This window comes from Pygocentrus nattereri, chromosome 18, assembly GCF_015220715.1.
Source record: "Pygocentrus nattereri isolate fPygNat1 chromosome 18, fPygNat1.pri, whole genome shotgun sequence".
Classification (NCBI taxonomy): Eukaryota; Metazoa; Chordata; class Actinopteri; order Characiformes; family Serrasalmidae; genus Pygocentrus; species Pygocentrus nattereri.
In genome coordinates this window covers 19278807-19298153 of record NC_051228.1, presented here as the reverse complement: position 1 = coordinate 19298153, position 19347 = coordinate 19278807, and the positions used below count along the sequence as shown (strand labels likewise).

General features: G+C 38.4%; 1 protein-coding gene and 1 long non-coding RNA gene across 3 annotated transcripts in view; both read left to right on the top strand.

The window, feature by feature from the left end:
- plpp1a (phospholipid phosphatase 1a) overlaps positions 1 to 19347 on the top strand; it is a 42033-nt gene that overhangs the window by 19802 nt on the left and 2884 nt on the right. For both annotated transcript variants that reach the window (XM_017711254.2, XM_017711253.2), the window contains exons 4-6: positions 5938 to 6221; positions 14477 to 14534; positions 19027 to 19203. In XM_017711254.2, the coding sequence (XP_017566743.1) occupies positions 5938 to 6221; positions 14477 to 14534; positions 19027 to 19203 (519 nt within the window). The remainder of the gene's footprint in view (positions 1 to 5937; positions 6222 to 14476; positions 14535 to 19026; positions 19204 to 19347) is intronic.
- LOC119266028 lies at positions 5 to 4785 on the top strand. The gene is made up of 2 exons (XR_005131814.1): positions 5 to 4008; positions 4091 to 4785. It is a non-coding gene; the product is annotated as an uncharacterized LOC119266028 (long non-coding RNA).

Sequence of the window (19347 nt, the reverse complement as noted above, 5' to 3'; positions counted from 1 at the left end):
AAGTGCCCTCTGTTTTGTTTACTAGCAACACAATCTCTCCCTCACTCTGTCGCTTCCTCTCTCTCTCTTTTTCTTAAGGCAGCGGTGTTCAGCTCCAGTCCTGGCTCTGCACAGATTAACATGCTAACCTGCTTCAGCATTTACACTCCTCAGCCAAAGAGAGTTAGATGTCTGAAGTTTGATTCTTTAGTTTAAACACTAAAGCTACAGGGCTAATGTAGTTAGCAAGTAGGCCAGTGGAGGATTATAAACACCAGTTAGCATGGTGCTAACTGCATGTTTAATAATCACCCATTTGCCTCAGACCGTGTGGAGTTGTAGTATCTCTCTATCAGACTTGATTGTGTGGTTTCTGGTACTGTTTGGCTCACTGTTATCTATAAACATGGATAAAGAACATTAGCCTAGCTTAAAATAGTAGCATTTATACTGTGGCTTTAGTTCTAAGTTAAGATCTGACAAGGTTAAGATGAGATTTTTCACCCATTTTCACTCGTGTTACAGAAGCATATCTTAATTTCGGAAACTATTATCTTATGTAACAGCGTCATATCTCAAGTTAGGAATTTAAAGCTACTCGATCAAGGTTGATAGCAAAGTCCTTATACAGGAAAGTTTGTTCACTTGCCAGCCATCTTGGTAAATTTCCAAGACCAGACTCCTCTCTCTTTGAACGGAGAGAGACCTAAAAACCTGACACTGAAGATTAAATTACTATTTAAAAATGCATTTGAAATTTATGAATAGTTTGTAGTGTTTGGCTCAAATAAAACAAAACAAAACAAAAAAAACAGGCTGTTTTGGCTACCATGTTTGCACAGATCTTGACATTGTGTGCTTTTACATGCACTTAATAATCCAGTAACTGCAGAAAATCAGATTTTGTCAGTAATCTGATCAATGCGTTTCCATGCGCTTGAGTAATCAGATCATTTGAGAACTCCAGATATACATGAGTCAGACAGTATCAGATTTTTGCTTTGCAACCAGCCAATAAACTCGCAGAAGAAGACGTGTCATAAATATACCATAAAGCATCATGTTGTGGCTTTTTTTTTTTTTAAATCGTTGCGCCACTTTATTTGAAAATATGAAAATACACCATCTAGAAGATGAATAATATTTTAATCCTTTATTTCGTCAAACGTGTAGTTTGTTTCAGCATCTCTCCAAAAGTGTTTTGCTACGTCTCGCAGTTTATTCCCCGTGCTGCCGCCTGTTTTGCGCATGCCCAGACTGGGAAATCTGAAAGAAGTAAGAGTAAGAGGTTTATATGCATTGAGAAATCTGATTATTGAGCTAAAATCCAGCTCTCTTTGAATAATCAGATAACTACAGAAATCAAATTATGATCAGGTTATTGGGTGCATGTAAATGCACTCAGTGAGGAGGGGTTTTGTCTGCTAGCGGCATAACAGGTAAGCTGGTAGGCTCTTTTTGATGGAAGGGCAGGGCTTTTACCATAAGCAGATGCGGTGTTGAGCATTATGAACATTGCTATTCATATTCAACCAGTAACCTCTCCTCCTTTATAACATCTCTATCGATAATCAACTGTAGTGTCTGTTACTGATTTAAATGTAAACAAGTAAACATGTAAGCATGTAATCAAGTGATGCAAAAAATGTCATTTAATTAGCTTAAAAGCTGATACTGATATGAAAAGTCTAAAACAAACCCAAAGTAAACTATAAGTTCAGAATCCTGTAGTAGTGCCCTCTGCTGTTATCAGAGTGTCGCCGCTCCCCAGTTTCAGTCTCCATTTCCCAAACGCTTTAGCCGAGCGCGCTAATGTTATTCCTCCTAATAAACAGATTCATGTTCAACTCTTTATCCTCATTATTCATCACCATCACTGGAATATTTGATCAATTTTGATTTTTAAAATGCACAGTTAGAAAAGAAAAACATCTCACAAGTGAAAGCAGCATTTTACAGTATAATTAAATGTAGCGTTATTATGCTAGTAGTGAACTATGCTGCCTGACACAGCTGCCTAAAAACAATAGAAACAGACGCTTAAACAGTAAGGACACTGTTGTGTTTATCCTAAAGTTAGGACAGTACTTAGGAGATTTAGTCTAGTTAGGGTACTTGTGTGATTCTGTTTTCTTATCTGGAGTTAATAATATGATTATGAAGTTAGAAACCTGTTATTCTGTAATAGCCACGGTTCTAAATTCAGTTCATACTGACATCGTCATGGAGACTAAACAGTTAAGATGTATCTGTAATACGACTCAAGGAGTGCTGAGTTCCCCCTTCAGAAGTGTAGTAGAACTGCATCCAGATCCTAAAAAAGAGATCAACCGGAAAGCAAAACAAGACCTGAACCAACACAACAGAATCAAACTCAAAAAAGAGAGCTAGGAGCCGAAAATGAATGGCCAGATTGGAACTAATAAAAAAGCAGATTATTCATATTTATTAGAAATGAAAGCTTTAGCATTCGAGTCTATTAGAGATACTGAACAACTCCACAGTGATGAGTGAGTATTTAGGCAGCATGCTAGAGGCATGCTAGCCTGGCGAGGATACTTAAGCTACTTTACACTTGTTTACAAGCTACATAAGCCTCTTACCTTCAGACACAAACTAAATACTAACCTCTTTGGTTGATTGACTTGCACCTGGCGTGAGGGACAAAGTTATGTACATTTTATTTTATTTTTTCTTGACATTGCAACTTGATTCATCTCATAAAGCACTTGTTACTGTGCAGGTGTTTCTATTTTCAAGACTGGAGCTCAACACTCAACACTGAACAGCCAACTTTGCTGATTTGTGTGGTTTTAACAGTTTGCTTCTGTTTCTTCTGCTCTTGTCCTCTTTCTTAATCTACATGTGGTTTTTGCACTGTGGTGGTCTTCCAAATTTCCAGACGTGCTAAAGTACCTGCAGCTAATTTACATCTCTGACTTTTACCAGAAACAAAGACTCGTCTGAAATCCCACACGACTGAAACAGCGTCTCGCGCCAACCGCAGATGCACGTGCTGAAGCCACAGCGTCTTTCGCAAGGCTAGACACTTCATAACTAGAAAATCACCAGTTAACATCAAAATGTACAAGTGATTTCATTTGCTAACAGGATTGGACCTGGACTTTTTGTCCGTTACCCGTTAGAGCTGAAGGCTTTCCCCTGAGGTTAATTTTATAGTACTTCCACTGAAATAAATACATTGAGAGTGAATGTGAACAGTCTCTGTTATGCTCAGACTGACACTTAACAAGCTGTAGAATATGCTTCTGCTATTGTTAACTGTACAATTATTTGAACTATAGACTTATAGATATGATAACTTATAGCTTACAGATATGAGTTAACTTAGTATTTACAACTTGCATACTTTGATTTGGACACTTCCTAAATAGACTTCAGAACTTGTAGACTTTATAACTTTAAAGTTTATAACTATTATGGTGTAAACTTTGTAACATCAGTATTTATCATCAGTATATACATCAGTCTATACATTTTTATCTACAATTTATCTTCTCTACAGATACATGTATTCTACAGAAAACATACTTTTGTGTGTTTTAATACATGGTTACTATTTATTTTGTCAGTTTAACATAAACACAAAACGTGGCCTGTTGGAAAAGTTAAGGCGCATTTTAGATTTTATGTTTCCAAAATGTTGAGCTCTGCAGATAAGCAGCAAATCAGCAAAACGCCATTTGAACATTTAACTAATTCAGACTTTGCATACCACTAAATGTGTGATAACCTTTAGACTTGAAGTTGTGTACTGTATAACTTTAATCTTTATTACTCATAGATTTGATAATTTTAATGTACTGTATATCTTTATATTTTGCAACTATAGACTTAGAAAGTTTAGTTTGTATGCTTTGGCATATTTTATAACTTCAGGATTTATAATCTTTTCATGTACAGTTCATCAATCCAAACTGTCCATGTGAACTCAAAGGCCCTGTACCAGACACCTCTACAAAAATAAGCAGTTTTCTTTTAAAGCAGATGAACTACTTCTATACCATGGTCAGATCCTTATTTTAATAAGTTCCACTTTCATTTCCCAGGTGAATCCTGAGCGTGCTCTAAACTCATTTTGTCCCAGTAGGTGCCAGCTGTCTCAACATGTACACCAGTCCTGGCTCAGCTCTCGTGCTGTTTACACCACTGTTCTCAAACTCCAGTCCTGGAAGGCTGCATTGTTGAACTGTTTGTTTTCCTCACCACAACACTCCTGGTATAGCAGCTATAAATAGGAAGCTGAATTACATGTGCTGGAGCAGGAAAGCCCTCTCAGATTTGAGATTGAGGAACTTTGAACTATTCTAATCCACACATTACAGAGCTGAGTCAGAACACAGTGATGCAGTTTATGCAGGGAGTCAGTGGGGATTCCTCATAACCACACCACAATTGTCCCGAATTGAAAACTTTGTGGCTAGTTAAATTAAGAACTCATGAGACAAGTGTTTCTGTGATTTTTCCACAGTTACGGGTTGTTGGTGTGATGTCAAATAGAGAAAAATCACTCAGACAGTGAACAAAATATAGTATGATAAAATAACTAACAAAATAAAGCTATTAATAATAATAGTAAACACATAATAATCACAGTACACAATTGACATAGACATGATATGCCTGCAAATGCATTCTTTCATAGGAAATCTTGCCAGGTTGGGCAAGCACAAGTTTTGGCCAAACTAAGTCATTTTTACATTTTTATACCATTTGAAAACTCCAGTTGCCCTTTATATGGTAGAAAAAAAAACAAAAAAAACATATGCTTCTTGCCTTTTGACATGCAGGGTATATAGGGGATAGAATATTGGAAATAAAGGGTCAAAAGTCACAGAACACTTATTTTTTATGCTGTCACAAGCCTCCACGATGCGGTGAGGAAAGTGGTGTTAGTTGCGGATTTTCTCAGCATACACAATTTGTTTGAGATGACCCCAGAAATAAAAGTCGATAAAAAATAAAATTAAATACAATGGTGTCCTGTGACTTTTGACTCACCCTATATATATATATATATATATATATATATATATATATATATAATATAAAAGTCTTTTCCCACTAACTTACAAAGTTAAGAACGCTACTTGTTTCTGCTGTTAAGGAAATACAGGGTTTTGTCCTGGCCGGCAATATGTAAATTTAGAGTGTACCATTAATTTTGAATTGTCTGTATTTTATATAACATTTCTCAGTTTTAGGATATTTTTTAAAACATTTGTATAGTTTTACAAACAACCTAGTTTAGATTAGCTACAGCATGTAGTAACTTTAACCCCTAAAATGGGCAGGACCAGCCAGCAGGTCCAAAGTTTTATATCATGCTTAGGCAGTTTGCTTTGGAGTCCCTGTATTTAAATAACGTAGCTGAATAATAAGCCTTAGTATGTAACAGTCCTGGGATTTTAAGGAGTTAAAGATTGCTGCTGTTTCTTGTTAGGTTATAAGTGGTTGTGCTAATATTGCGTAAAGCTCGTCCACCCTGACAACAGTTGCTATGAAACCGATTTGTGGGCAGAGCAAGAATAGAATAGAATAGAGTAGAATTCTTCTACCAGGCGAAGTAGTTTACAGCAACATAACTATTTTTACATACGTTCTTTGGTTACCGTGGTGTATTAAAATAGGCTTCACTTGATATGTATGATATGTATATGGACCATTTTGCAATAACTTGTAGCTTAACCATCAGATTTAGAGCCAGAATGATCTGTTTTATAAACTTACGTTGGTTCCAGCGGCAGCTGCGTTGTCGAATACCACTACTGCTCTGTCTTTCTTCCTAATTATATAAGAGTGGACATCCTCATTATGATGTGATTGAATGTTCTACTGTGAAATAGCTTTAGCTCATTTGTGCATGTACACAGTCGGTTGCAGATGATTCTCCTGATTTTTGCCGCTGAACTGTTCTTTGTTCCTCTCCCCTCACAGATGGTCATTGGAGAGTGCCTTTCAGTTTATCTAAACCGCCTCAAATCAAAGTCTTCTTTCAACAACAGTTATGTTGCCTGTGTTTATAAAGCGGTTGGCACCTTCTTGTTTGGTGCCGCAATGAGCCAATCCCTCACAGACATTGCCAAATACTCCATCGGCCGGCTGCGGCCGCACTTCCTGGACGTCTGCAAACCTGACTGGAAGCTGATCAACTGCTCAAGTGGAGCATACATCGAGAACTTCACCTGCACCGGGGACAAAACCATGGTCAATGAGGGCAGGTGGGTCATCAGTGTTTGAAACACATCTTGTACTTCAGACTAAAATCCTTTTGCTTTGAGTGACCCTATTCCTTAATTATGTTTATTTTATATAGAATAAATTATTGAATGCTCCATTTTGTTACTAATAAAACAATCATGACACTACTGATATGTATAAGTTGCGACTGCTTCACTAGTGAGAATTTTAGCTCATTTTCAGCAGAACTCAAAAACACATATTTTCCATTTGAACGCAAAAAGTGCACAAAATGTTCGGTAGTGACAATTTTTAACACAAAGGGATCTAACTGCTCACCATGTGGCCATAAGGGACAGGGATGCAGTCTCACTTCCTGCTCTAAAATGCAGGGGTGTGGCTAAAATAAGGCTCCGTCTTCAGACAAAAAATTTTTTTAGAAAATTTTACAGTGGAATATTTTAAGTCATTATAATGTAACTCAGCTTCACTTGAAAAGAAATCAAAATATCTTATATTATTAAAGAATAATAAAATGTAAGTATTGTAAGATAATAAGTAATAATAAAATGTAAGTATAATTTAGGGTTTTTGGTTTGGGACACACACCTCCCAATAGGCAGTACCCTATAAATTATGATTTTTATATATGTGTGTGTGTGTGTGTGTGTGTGTGTGAGTGTATATATATATATATATATATATATATATATATATATATATATATATATATATATATATATATATATATATAGCTTATTACCATAGATCATAATCCTTGTTATAATGTTGTAACTGTGTTAGAACGATCAGCTGAGCTTTATTTTATTTCAAAGGAGGATTATTTTAAATTCTTATTCTGCTGTGGAGCTGCAACAGGGCAGTAAAAGCACCCCATGTGGTTCTGGTGCAACATGTTGTTGACCTCTGAGCTATGCTAATGTACTTTAGTCATTGTTTATAGACTACAAAGTCATACAGTGCCATAAGCCAAGTCTAATTAGAGATTACAGCTAGCAAGCAATTAGCACCATGCTAATTGGTGGTGTATTAGCTTGTGGCTCAAGTGCAAAAACTAAAGAAGAAAAGTTTCGACACCAAACGTGTCTTGGCTGATTGACTACATTTGCGGTGAAAGAGAGAAACTGGGTAAACTGAGTTAACTTGCTAACAGATGAACTTCCAGCTGAGATGTTTTTGGACCTTTAGGTCACCATTAGCACTCCAGTTTTATGTGCAGGGTCTTTGAAGTGGAAATTGTAAGCGTGTAAAACATTTATATCCTTCCTTTCCTGAAGAGGAACTTTTATGTGGCTTGTTCCAGGAGACTTTCCGTCCTAGAAACAGTGCAACATCTGTTCAAACTGTACCAAACTGAGTCTTCAAGCATAGTCTGATAGCTCAGATGGTCACCCCCCTCAAGGTTAGAGCCTCCCATTACACCAATTACAGGCTTCAGAATGACCTTCATGGTCCAATAGCAGAGGATCAGCCTTCATAGGAATAGCATGGTTATTAACATGCAGTCTGCTGAATGGTGTCCACGTAGCCGAGCTGTTAAGGTTGGGCAATATGATGAAATATCAAACTTCAGCATATTTTTTCGACCCAGCATTTAGTTTTTCTGAAGTCTTTTAACCAAACTGGAACACACAAAATGCACTAGTGAAACATGCCACACTTAAAAATGGCTACAGAAACTGTGAGTGCACTGACTTTTATCAGGTCAACATAGAGGCTGGCAATAGGACAATATTTATCTATATTGCAAGAAATTACATCACAGTAGTGTATTCCATTCTGGATATTTTCAGTACTTAAAAAACACTACCCAACCACATGTTTCATTACAAAGACAGCCTATTTAATCCTTTAATTCATTAGCCTTGGTGTGTGATGTTCAGTACAAATGATTGGATTCACACATTTGTCACACCAACCACCCCTAATTCAGTGTTTGCAAAAATAACCTGTTAAAGAACTGAATAGAAGTGTCATTACTGAGCGAGCAGAATAAAAACAGGCTAAAATGTGGTGAGCATGCACTGCTGCAAGTTGCCCTGTAAACCTGAAATGATTATTTAACAGTCAGAGGTGTCAGGTGAAGTTTTTCGTACATCTATACATATTAACGTCACAAACACAGACTCAAAAAAAAAGGTCAGGTTCAATGTTTAGGTCTCAAATGATCGCAACATTATACTGATGAAGATACGATGATAAGAGATCATTCACTCACATCCTCAGAAGACATGTCCTTCATCAAATTTTCACTGAGTTTTCTTGAGTTCTTTTCCAGCGAGCTTGCAACCATCAGATGCACTAAGGGAAGGGGGCCGAAGCACAAACCTTACTACAAAGTGTTGCACGTTGTGTGCAATTACTGTTGCCTAAAAATCACAAAATCTTGAATGATTTAGTTTTAAGAAGGAAAAACAGTTGTTTGCAAAATAATTTGAAACACCTTTGATTGATCAGTCAGAATCGTCTCTAAATGCTATTCCCTCAAGCCCCAAACACCGACAAGAGCCGTGGGAAGTGGTACTATGTCGTGCTGCCGATGATTATCCAATGTCTCTGGCTCTCAATAAGGGCAGCAGCCATGAAGTCTGAAGAAGTGTGGCTAGGCCAGGGGTGGCAACCCAAATGTTAAAAAGAGTCATTTTGTCCTTTCAGTAAAATCAAACCACTTTTGGAGGCATATGTTATGTATATTTTACCATCTTAACTGTAAATATGTCTCAGTATGTGCTCATGTACAATTATAGGCTCAAAAATGTAAACACAAAGACAGACTTACTTTGCTCTGCTTTTAGCTTTAGCTCAGCTATAGCTCCTTTTCTCACATCTCTGGCAGGAAACTTTCCTGGAAACATGAAAGTTTCTTGTAAAATGTCTCTCAACATGCGACATGTGATGCTGAAGTCAGCTTTTCATTCATCAGCTTCTTGTTCGAATCTTCCCGTTCCACCTTAAATGGTGCCTGAGATGCCAGAATGTAACTGCTGCACCATCTAAGGTGGAACAGGGAAAATTGTAATGAGCCAAGTGACCCTTATTAGTCCCACAACAAGGAAATTTCATCTCCGCATTTAACCCATCTGAAGTGAAACACCACATACACTCTAGTGAGCACACTTGCCTGGAGCGGTGGGCAGCCCTGTCCGCAGCACCCAGGGAGCAGTGTGGGGTTAGGCGCCTTGCTCTAGGACATTTATTGTTAAAACTGTGTTAGAACGATCAGCAGAGCTTTATTTTACTTCAAAGGAGTTTAGAGAATAAAGACTCAGATCTAGTCTTTCTGATTATTAAAGTTAGAGGGGATCTTATTCCTGTTTCTGCTCTGCTCTGTAACGTCATACACCTTTACATTCTTAATAATTGCTGAGGTTTAGGGATGCTCTAATGCCATATTTAGTACTTTCTTTGGCAAAACAGTAGTACATACAATATTTAACCATTTATAATTGAACTTTGTGTGTTTTGTTGATTTTCCAAGTGTAAATAAGTCAACACATCCTGTACAGAGAATACATGTGCGCATTTTAATGCACAATTATCGCTTAATTTAACATTTAAAAATTCGCAAATGAATAGAAATTGCAGTAAAAGTTAAGAAAAATTATATATTGGGGTTTATGTCCTGTAGTTTCACTTAGAAAATAAAAAAAAAACATGCAAATTGAGGTTTGTTCAAGCTTGTGTGACTAAGTGGTCTATATGTGTCTTTCTAATGATCTATGAAGTTGTTCAGTGCTGTAGAATTACTGAACATACCCATCATATACTCAGAAAAGACTTGTGGGCGATATGATATAATATTGTCGTATCGCCCACCCCTAGTGTTTGGACCCCAGTTTTTGCGTGTTCTCATTTTTGCTGGAGGGCTGAGGGAAGGGCTCTCCTCACAAATGCTGTAAAGATGGTCCTTTCAGCAAAATCTTCATTGTAGGCCTTCTGGGCCGTTTACCCACCAATTTACCCGCGAGGGTTTGGAAAACTGGAGTGTCTGTGGTGGCTCTGCGGTCCGCACACTCCGCTGCTCTGTAATCCTGTGGTAAACCGTCTGACCGTCCATAAACACGCGCTTCCATTGCAACAAAAAAACTCTAGCGCTGAAGGCTTTGCTTTGGTTTGCTGGACCAGGCTCAAGGCCAGCAAGCCCTGCCAGAACACTCTCATTTACAGTAGGTGTGGTTCCTCTCTAATGGAGAGGCACCTTCCTGGCTGTTTCCACTGTTCTGCCAGGAGACGTAGCCATTAATAGAACAAATAAAGAGCCGGGGGGAGTGGGCTGCCAAGATTGATCGCAGACCACCGTTCATTAGAGTGAGTTCCCATGGACAAACGGGCTTGCAGCAAGTTAAAGGGCACATTCTACATTTTTCTTGTACCCATGTTTTTCCTTTCTTACCTCTAGTATTGTCTTTCAGCCAAGCCATGCTTGGTTTGCTGCATTAGTTTTAGCACTGGAGCTACAAGGCTAATGTAGCTAACACATAACGGAAGCTAATACCCCACCAATTAGGGGTGGAGTTGTTCAGTATCTAATAGTCTTGATTATGTGGTTTCTGACACTGCATGACTCACTATTATCTATAAACATGGACTAAAGCATGTTAGCATGGCTAAAAACAGTCATCTTGAATGTGCCATTAGTTTTGCTTATTTGTTTAGATGTTACGCAGGCTCAGAAACCTCCATCAGGGTTCAGAGAGTGCTAAAGCTAGAAGTAAACGAAGCACATTTAAGATTAAGGATACATAAACATTGTTCAGTCAGCTGAAAACTGCAAAATAGCAAAGATCAGCCAACTTTGTGAAAGTATTGTCAAGCGTTTGCCAGCCGTTGTTCTGCAGTGTTGACAGTAGGGATGGGACAGTTACCAGGTGTAATAAGCAATAAAACACATATAACAAATAACAGCACAGCTGCCATACAGCAACATGAAACCTCCAGTGTTCTATTGTTTTTGCACAACCGTTTATAAAATATAGAAAAACGTAAAGCAATGAAGCTCCAACATCATTTCAGTTTTATATTTTTGCTGGACCACCTGGACCAGCAGGCCAGCCTACAAGAGTTGATGTCACTGACTGACTGACTGCTAGGGCTGCCACATTTTTGAAATTTTAGCTGACAGTCATCAAATAAACAATTGCGATTAGTGATTAGTCTTTTCTTCTTTGTTAAAACGCAAGCCTAAAGTGGCCAGATTCACTGATTAGCCACCTCGCTTACTATGATTGGTTGATACTTATTAGTCGACACTGCCCAGCTAGCTAGAGGATCTTTTTTTATTTCTTCTGAAGTTGAAAGATTTAGATTTATTCTAAGGTTATTTTAAAAAAATGCTGCCCCCGTTTTTTCATGTCGTTACCAAAACGCAGAGTTTTACTCCGTAGACAGAGCCTTGTTTTAGCCCCACCCCTGCATTTTTGAGTAGGACGTGAGCCTCATGGCCACATGGTGAGCAGTTAGATCCCATAGTTTTGAAGTAAATATGTCTGAAAGTCTGAAGATCAGCGTGGAACATTAAGAATTGTCACTACTGAAACACATTTTCTGCAATGAGGTGTTCATTGATGTATTTTTAAAATGATTTTATATGTGTACCGCTGTTCAAAGCTGGGTTAGTTTGTCATGTGTTGGCTGTGTTTTAGAGTGCTGCTCAAAATGAGCTAAAATTGTCACTACTGAAACCGTCACTAGTGCAACATCTAATCACTACTGAAAATATAATAAAATAAACATAGTTAAGGTAAAGGACTTTAGTCTAAACTCTAAATATGATATATATATATATATATATATATATATATATACTTAGTGGTTTGAATATGCAAGCACTGATGCTTTTGTCGGAGATCAGGGATAAAAGCAGGAAACTGATTTCACTCTGGAAGTCACAGAAGAAGAGGTGTCATGATTAATATTTTTAGTCATATAATATACTTTTAAAAATGCTTTTCGTTTTTACATGGTATAAAACTCAGAAATGATCATGCAGGCAAACTGTTCCACATTGTAATACATCCAATAAACCTTTATCTGAATTTCAAACTTATTGTCTTATACACAGATCTTTAAAGGCTGAACAAAGTATGTGAGTGCATCATTTAAATGTGGTCAGTGGACAGTGATTAGACAGGGCTGGGTCTGCAGACTGTCCCCTCCGTCTCTGTTTCAGCCTCTCATTAATTCCTCTCGGCTCTCTTTGTCTGGAGCCTCGTGAGCAGAGCTGTAATTTGATCAGTGAGGACGAACATGCCTGCTCATCTATCTTCATCTGAGCTTTTACCTGGCAGCAAGCCAAACAGACACTCAGCTTTTAGCTAGATCAAACAAAGCACATTTACGATCTTATTGAATTAGGACTTTCAGATGTGTTGCCTTGGATTGAACCTAGTTTAAAAGGATTTTCCCTGTTCAAAAACAGCCTTAACCCTTTAAACCCTTTAAATGTGTCAAATACAAGAACACGGTCCTTTCCAGCCTGCAAAGTATTTTTGTTGTCTATTAGTATTGGTCCATTTCAAAATGCACTGCACTACAGTCCCCAGCATGCACTGCAACATAATGTGTGCCCCGACTCTCCAACCAAAGCAACAGGCTATGGGACAACGGTTACACTTCAGTTCTACACAATTCCACACCAGTCACATCACCAAACGCACTAACAGCAGTTCATCCAGTATAAACACTTAACGTTAGCTCAGCAGCTCAGAAGTTGAGCCCAAGTTTTAATGAACTTGCAGCAAAGAAAGGATCAGACCAGGTTTCTAGTTCAAGCCAATATATAAGTTTAAAAGACATTTTGAATATTTAAAGTATGGGTGTAATGTTTCCAAGTCTACTGAGAGAGCCTGTTTTACTGCTGAAGTTTTTTGTGTATTCGGATTAAACAATGGTGAGTTCAGTTAATAGCAACAAGTTACAAATTTGTTGTGATTTTTTAATATGGCCCATTTTTTTACTATGGCCCATTTAGTGGTTGAGTTTGACACCCTTGTCTTAAACCATGAATGACTACATGAATTATTACGTATGTTCTATGAATTTATGAATTTCAGTAAATACCATGAATTATTACACACACACACACACACACACACACACACATATGTGTGTGTGTGTGTATACACACACTGTTTTGTGTGTGTGTGTGTGTGTGTGTGTGTGTGTGTGTGTGTGTGTGTGTGTGTGTGTGTCCGCGCGATCAGTTAGTGTGTATGAGCGGGCAGTCAGTGTGTGTGTGTGTGTGTGTGTGTGTGTGTGTGTGCGCAATCAGTCAGTGTGTATGAGCGGGCAGTCTGTGTGTGTGTGTGTGTGTGTGTGTGTGTGTGTGATCAGTCTGTGTGTATGAGCGGGCCGTCTGTGTGTGTGTGTGTGTGTGTGTGTGTGTGTGTGTGTGCGATCAGTCAGTGTGTATGTGTTTCAGTCGTCCTGTTCTTCTGTCTCGGGACATTTTTTTCTCCTCGTGCTCCACAGTGAGCCCCTGGCTAATGTAAACAGGAAGACTCCTAAAGCCCTCCGGATAGAAAGCCCACCCTCCTCCTACTGATGTTATCCATACACACTTCCTCTCTCTAGGACCCTGACTGACACACACACCCGTGCATCACACTCGCCCTGCTGTTCTCACCCGGAAAAGGGCGTAAACGTGTTATTCAAACTCGCACGGCTCCAGTGACTCGTGTGTAACAAAGGCTGATAACACAGAGCAGCATCAAAATAATACTCTAATTAAAGGGGGACTGAGGTGTTTATGCACAAGAAAAATACTCAAAACATTTTATTATACAGTTGTACAAGCAATGAGTGTAGCTTAAAGTAGCTGAATTTACCCATTAGAAAAACTGCCTCTGTACTTTTGGAAATAGCATATGTAAAATATGTAATATAATAATATAAAATATGTTATCTCATCTGATCTAAGTTGTAGCACATTCTGTATTTAACTTTTATTTTTTCCAACATATTAGACTTCATGAATAAACAGAAATTGTGTTCTAAAATTTGCAGAAAAATGTCTTGAAAGATTCCAGATTATTTTTACTCTTAACAAAACATGTAACTTACACATATGACTGAATATATTGTGTTATACTGTAATATACTGTTGTCCGTTCAAATAAACACCAGTATAACAAAGACAGGTTTCACATACATTCATATGGAATTGTTTCATTAACAGGGAAGTAGAGACTTGGAGTGGATTTGAGTAATGACAGTGTAGGAGCTCAGTGTTCACCTGCTGTTATATTCATCATTTTTCTTGCTTTCTGTGTTATAGGTTGTCTTTCTACTCTGGCCACTCCTCTTTCTCAATGTACTGCATGCTGTTCCTGGCAGTAAGTATCTATTTATAACTCTTAAAAACATGAAAGCCTTCCTAACCCTTTGCCCAGGTCAGCACCACCGTAATAACACTCCACAGTTTCCTCAGACAGCAGCTGAGTACTATAATAATAAAAAGAAGAGTCTATAGCCTTCCTTATCTTAGCCAAATCAAATAGTCATACATTAATAAATAGCAACAGCCCTTTTTAAAACCAAACTTAATTACAGTACAATTTGATGAATATAAAGGTCATTATATAACATATAATAAACTGCACCCACCATCATATAAAACATTGTTGAACTAAGCAATATCACGTATCACGGCCAGAAATGACATTGCCATTGATATACACTTTCAGAATAGACTGCACTACCATCTATGAGATTGAATAGAAACCTTGATTAGAATTTGGCATCCAGATGTAACCAGGAAACAATCTAGGGTTCTCGTGCCCACAAAACAAAAGGTCTGTTTAATACTTTGTTATCTAAAGAGGCAGGATGTGCGTCAGGAAACATGCTCAGGAACATTCGAGAGTACAAATAAAAACAAAACTCAAGTGGCCCTAATACTGAGCCCAGACACACACCCAATTCAAACACGCTGATCTTAATTATAAGAAACTGGTGAATGTATACTTTGGGACATGTCTCAGTCTGAGGGCTTTTTAGAGGTTCATTAAGTACCATTAAACATTCAGCTAGAGGGAGCCTTGTGTTTAGGTGATTTTTGATTGGACAAAAAGGGAATTTAAAGTTTAAATGATTTAATTTGTAAAATGCAATTCTCCAACCCAAACTAGTGTTTTTCTGGGTTACACGTTCTTTTACAGTTTAAAACCCTTTAATCATCCAAAGAGTTCTGAATGTTTAAGGATCTATATAGAACCATTTTCTTTACTAAAGTAAAATGCCTCATAAATATTTGTAGTAAGATGGTACAAACATATAGTATATTTCACTGTAATATCACACATTTAGGCATGAAAGTGAACCAGAAAATCCTGTAAATAAGTTATTCTGCAGAAATGCAAAGATTGTTTTTTGAAGTAAACAATAAGAACCCAGTAAAACCACAGTAAAAAGCATTGTTTTTTTTACAGTCCTCATTCAGTTTAGTTTATAGCTAATAAAAAGCTACAAACTGTATAAGACTGTACTAATTCACGTACAATCTATTTATGGCATATAACTAATACCCACTACTGTTTACCCACAATAATTACACAGCACTGTGCACATACTTACTGAATTAATACAACCTGTTGAGTGTTTAGTGAGTGTGTTTACATGCACTTAATAAACTAATAACTGCAGTAATCCGATCTACATGTTTATATGCACTTGAATATAATAATTCAGATAGTGGAGAAAGGAGATTGCAAAAAGAATGGTGGCAAAGGCAAAGGCTCAGGCCTATGATGAGCTGTATGAGAGGCTGGACAGTAAAGAAGGAGTAAAGGACTTGTATCGTTTGGCTAAACAGAGAGATAGAGCTGGAAAGGATGTACAGCAGGTTAGGCTGATAAAGGATAGAGAGGGAAATGTACTAGTGAGTGAACAGAGAGTGTTGAGTAGATGGAAGGAGTACTTTGAAGAAATAATGAATGAGGAAAACGAGAGAGAGAGGAGGACAATGGGGGGAGAGATAGTGGATCAGGAAGTGCAGAGAATTAGTAAGGTGGAAGTGAGGGCAGCTTTAAAAAGGATGAAGAATGGAAAGGCAGTTGGTCCAGATGACACCTGTGGAGGTATGGAGATGTTTAGGAGAGAAGGCGGTAGACTTTTTAACCAGGTTGCTTAACAAAATCCTGGAGAGTGAGAGGATGCCTGATGAGTGGAGAAGCAGCGTACTGGTCCCCATTTTTAAGAACAAGGGTGATGTGCAGAGCTGAAGAGTGACATGATTTCAAGGTGAAGGTAGGGTTACATCAGGGATCAGCTTTGAGCCCCTTCTTGTTTGCAATGGTGATGGAAAGGTTGACAGATGAGGTCAGGCAGGAGGCTCCATGGACCATGATGTTTGCAGATGACATAATCTGTGGTGAGAGTAGAGAGCAGGTGGAAGAGAATCTGGAGAGGTGGAGGTTTGTACTGGAGAGGAGAGGAATGAAGGTCAGTAGAGACAAGACGGTGGTTTGGACATGTGTTGAGGAGGAATAGTGGATATAGAATGTTGGAGATGGAGCTGCCGGGTAGAAGGAGAAGAAGTAGATCTCAGAGAAGGTTTATGGATGTAGTGAAGGTGGACATGGAGATGGTTGGTGTAAAAGTAGAGGAGGCAGTGGATAGGGCAAGATGGAGGCAGATGATCCGCTGTGGCGACCCCTAAAGGGAGCAGCCGAAAGAAGAATAAGATAGTGGAGAAAGTCCAAGTATGCATGAGTAATTGGATTTCTTCTCACGGAAGAACTCACAGAAAAAGATGTTTTATAAATGTAACATACAATTTTTTGTATACAATACAATACAATACAATACAATAATTTTTTTAAACACCCTGCCACTTTACCTGAAAATATGAACATAAAACATCCAGAAGATGAAAAATGTAATCCCTCATTTTGTCAAGCTTATATTTGGTTTCAGCGCTGCTCCAAACGTGTTTTGCTGCGTCTCGTGGCACACATTTCACACATGCACAGACTGAGAAAGCGAAAGAAATCGGAGGAAGAGTTCACGTGCGCTGAGAAATCTGATTACGGAGTTAAAATCCAGCCTCTGTATCGGATTTCTTAATCAGATTTCTAGACCTTACTCCGATATCTTAGACTGGAGTATGCTTTTTACATGAATATTCATTATGATCAGATTATTAAGTGCGCTCACTGTAATTTAGTAAAGTGTTAACTGTCAGTTGTTTGTCCTGATTGTGGGAGCTTAGCTAAGCTGTGCTAACTCCCTACCTGGCTATTGCAGTAGGTGACCGTGGTCAATCACAGTCATTATCAGCCACCAAGGCTAGGCATCGAATTAGCCTGTATGAGCTGGTATTAGCTGTCAGTAATAAGTGGACAGTTAAATGCAAAGTAAGCAGGTGTGTTGTTTCTCTTTGTATATAGCAGTTTATTGCTCAATTGTTAATGACGTCTGCACACCCCAGTCAAGTTACGCTTTGCTGACTGTAAGTGAACGTAAGTGGCTGCTGGCCGCTATTGCTTCTAATGAAGCTCAGTGGAATAAACTGGCCATAATCTCCTTAATGTGATGAAGTTAACGTGGCCTTAAGCAGTCCTAAGTCATTGTGGTGCACATCTCAATTACACCCACACTGCAGTTATCTTATCACCAGAGGACAAACCTCAAGGCCACTTGGACGATTGCATCATGCCATGAAAACTAAGTACAAACCCCTGAGAAAGAACTCCAAAGTCCTCTAATGTTCACAAAGACTGTTTAGAACCCTCTGACTGGTGGTAAAACATGATGCACTTTCATTTGAATGTGACCCAGAGCTCATTGACAAAGACGGAGTAATTGTGCAGATTCTGAGCTTTCAATCCATCTTACATTTGTGTTCATAAGCAGAAGAGGAGATATTTTTATGATTTGTATTTAGACACAGCATGATTCCACCCAATGACTGCTGGGATGTGCTCCAGCTGAAGTTTAAGAACATCTGAAGAAATCTGAAGTTTAAGAACAAGTTGGAATGGATAAAATGCACCAGCGACACAGCAGGACCACGTTTAAAAAGGCTATGGAAAAAAAAAAGATAATGGATTTATTAGAAAACAGTGACACTTTATTTCAAGGTCACCAAGAGATGCTCCATAACATAATGCACAAGCACTGAATAACATTTAAAAAGGAATACTTGATTTCTGAACACCGTATGTCAGAACTCACAAGATGATATCCGATGTTGTACCTGCCGCACCTTTAAAGGAACATTTACATTGTTTGTGCCTTGATGAACGAAAAATGTACCTGCACCTTTGTTTCTAACAGTGTGCAGTGATGTACATTATGAAACTGTTATGAGACCATTAGGAAACGACATCAGTGCTTGTGCACAGGTCATGAAGTCCACACCCGCAGCAAATTAGCGCAAATCAAACTGGTAAAAATAACTGAATATTATGATGTCATAACTGTCAGACATGCAATCAGCTACTTTTTTGCCTCAGCAGGTTATGCTCTTGTTAAGAAGTGTGTTTATGATCTGTGCAGCTGTTCAGTGTTCTAGAAATACTTCAGACAGTTTCTACAGCTTATTATATCATTTGCTACAGATCACTGTAAGACTGCACTGCAGGAATGTATAGAGCCGCTAGTGCTGTATGTTACTACACAAGCACTATACAGCACTTGCGCCTCTATATATTCCTGCAGTGCAGTCTTACAGTGATCTGTAGCAAATGATATAAGCTGTAGAAACTCTGCATATACATCTATAAGGTTCTTACAGTAATCCTGCAGAAATATCCTCAGTAACACTAGTAGTAACTTATTATGGTGTTATGCGTGCCTGTAAATCATTTTATTTTCTCTCTCCAGCTTTATCTCCAGGCTCGCATGCAGGCTGAATGGGCCAGGCTCCTGCGACCCACAATCCAGTTCTTCCTGATCGCTGCCTCTGTGTACACGGGACTGTCCCGTGTGTCTGACTACAAACACCACTGGAGCGACGTCCTCACAGGCCTCATTCAGGGGGCAATCATGGCCATACTGGTGGTGAGTACAAGTGCATATCTCCAACCTCATAGAATAGTTTGACCTAGTTTATACCTGGTCACCTAATGTGTCCAGTATCTGGCTTGTGTCCTGATGAGATTTATACCAAGTGTTTATGCACAAGGCAGTCAAACATGTCTCTAG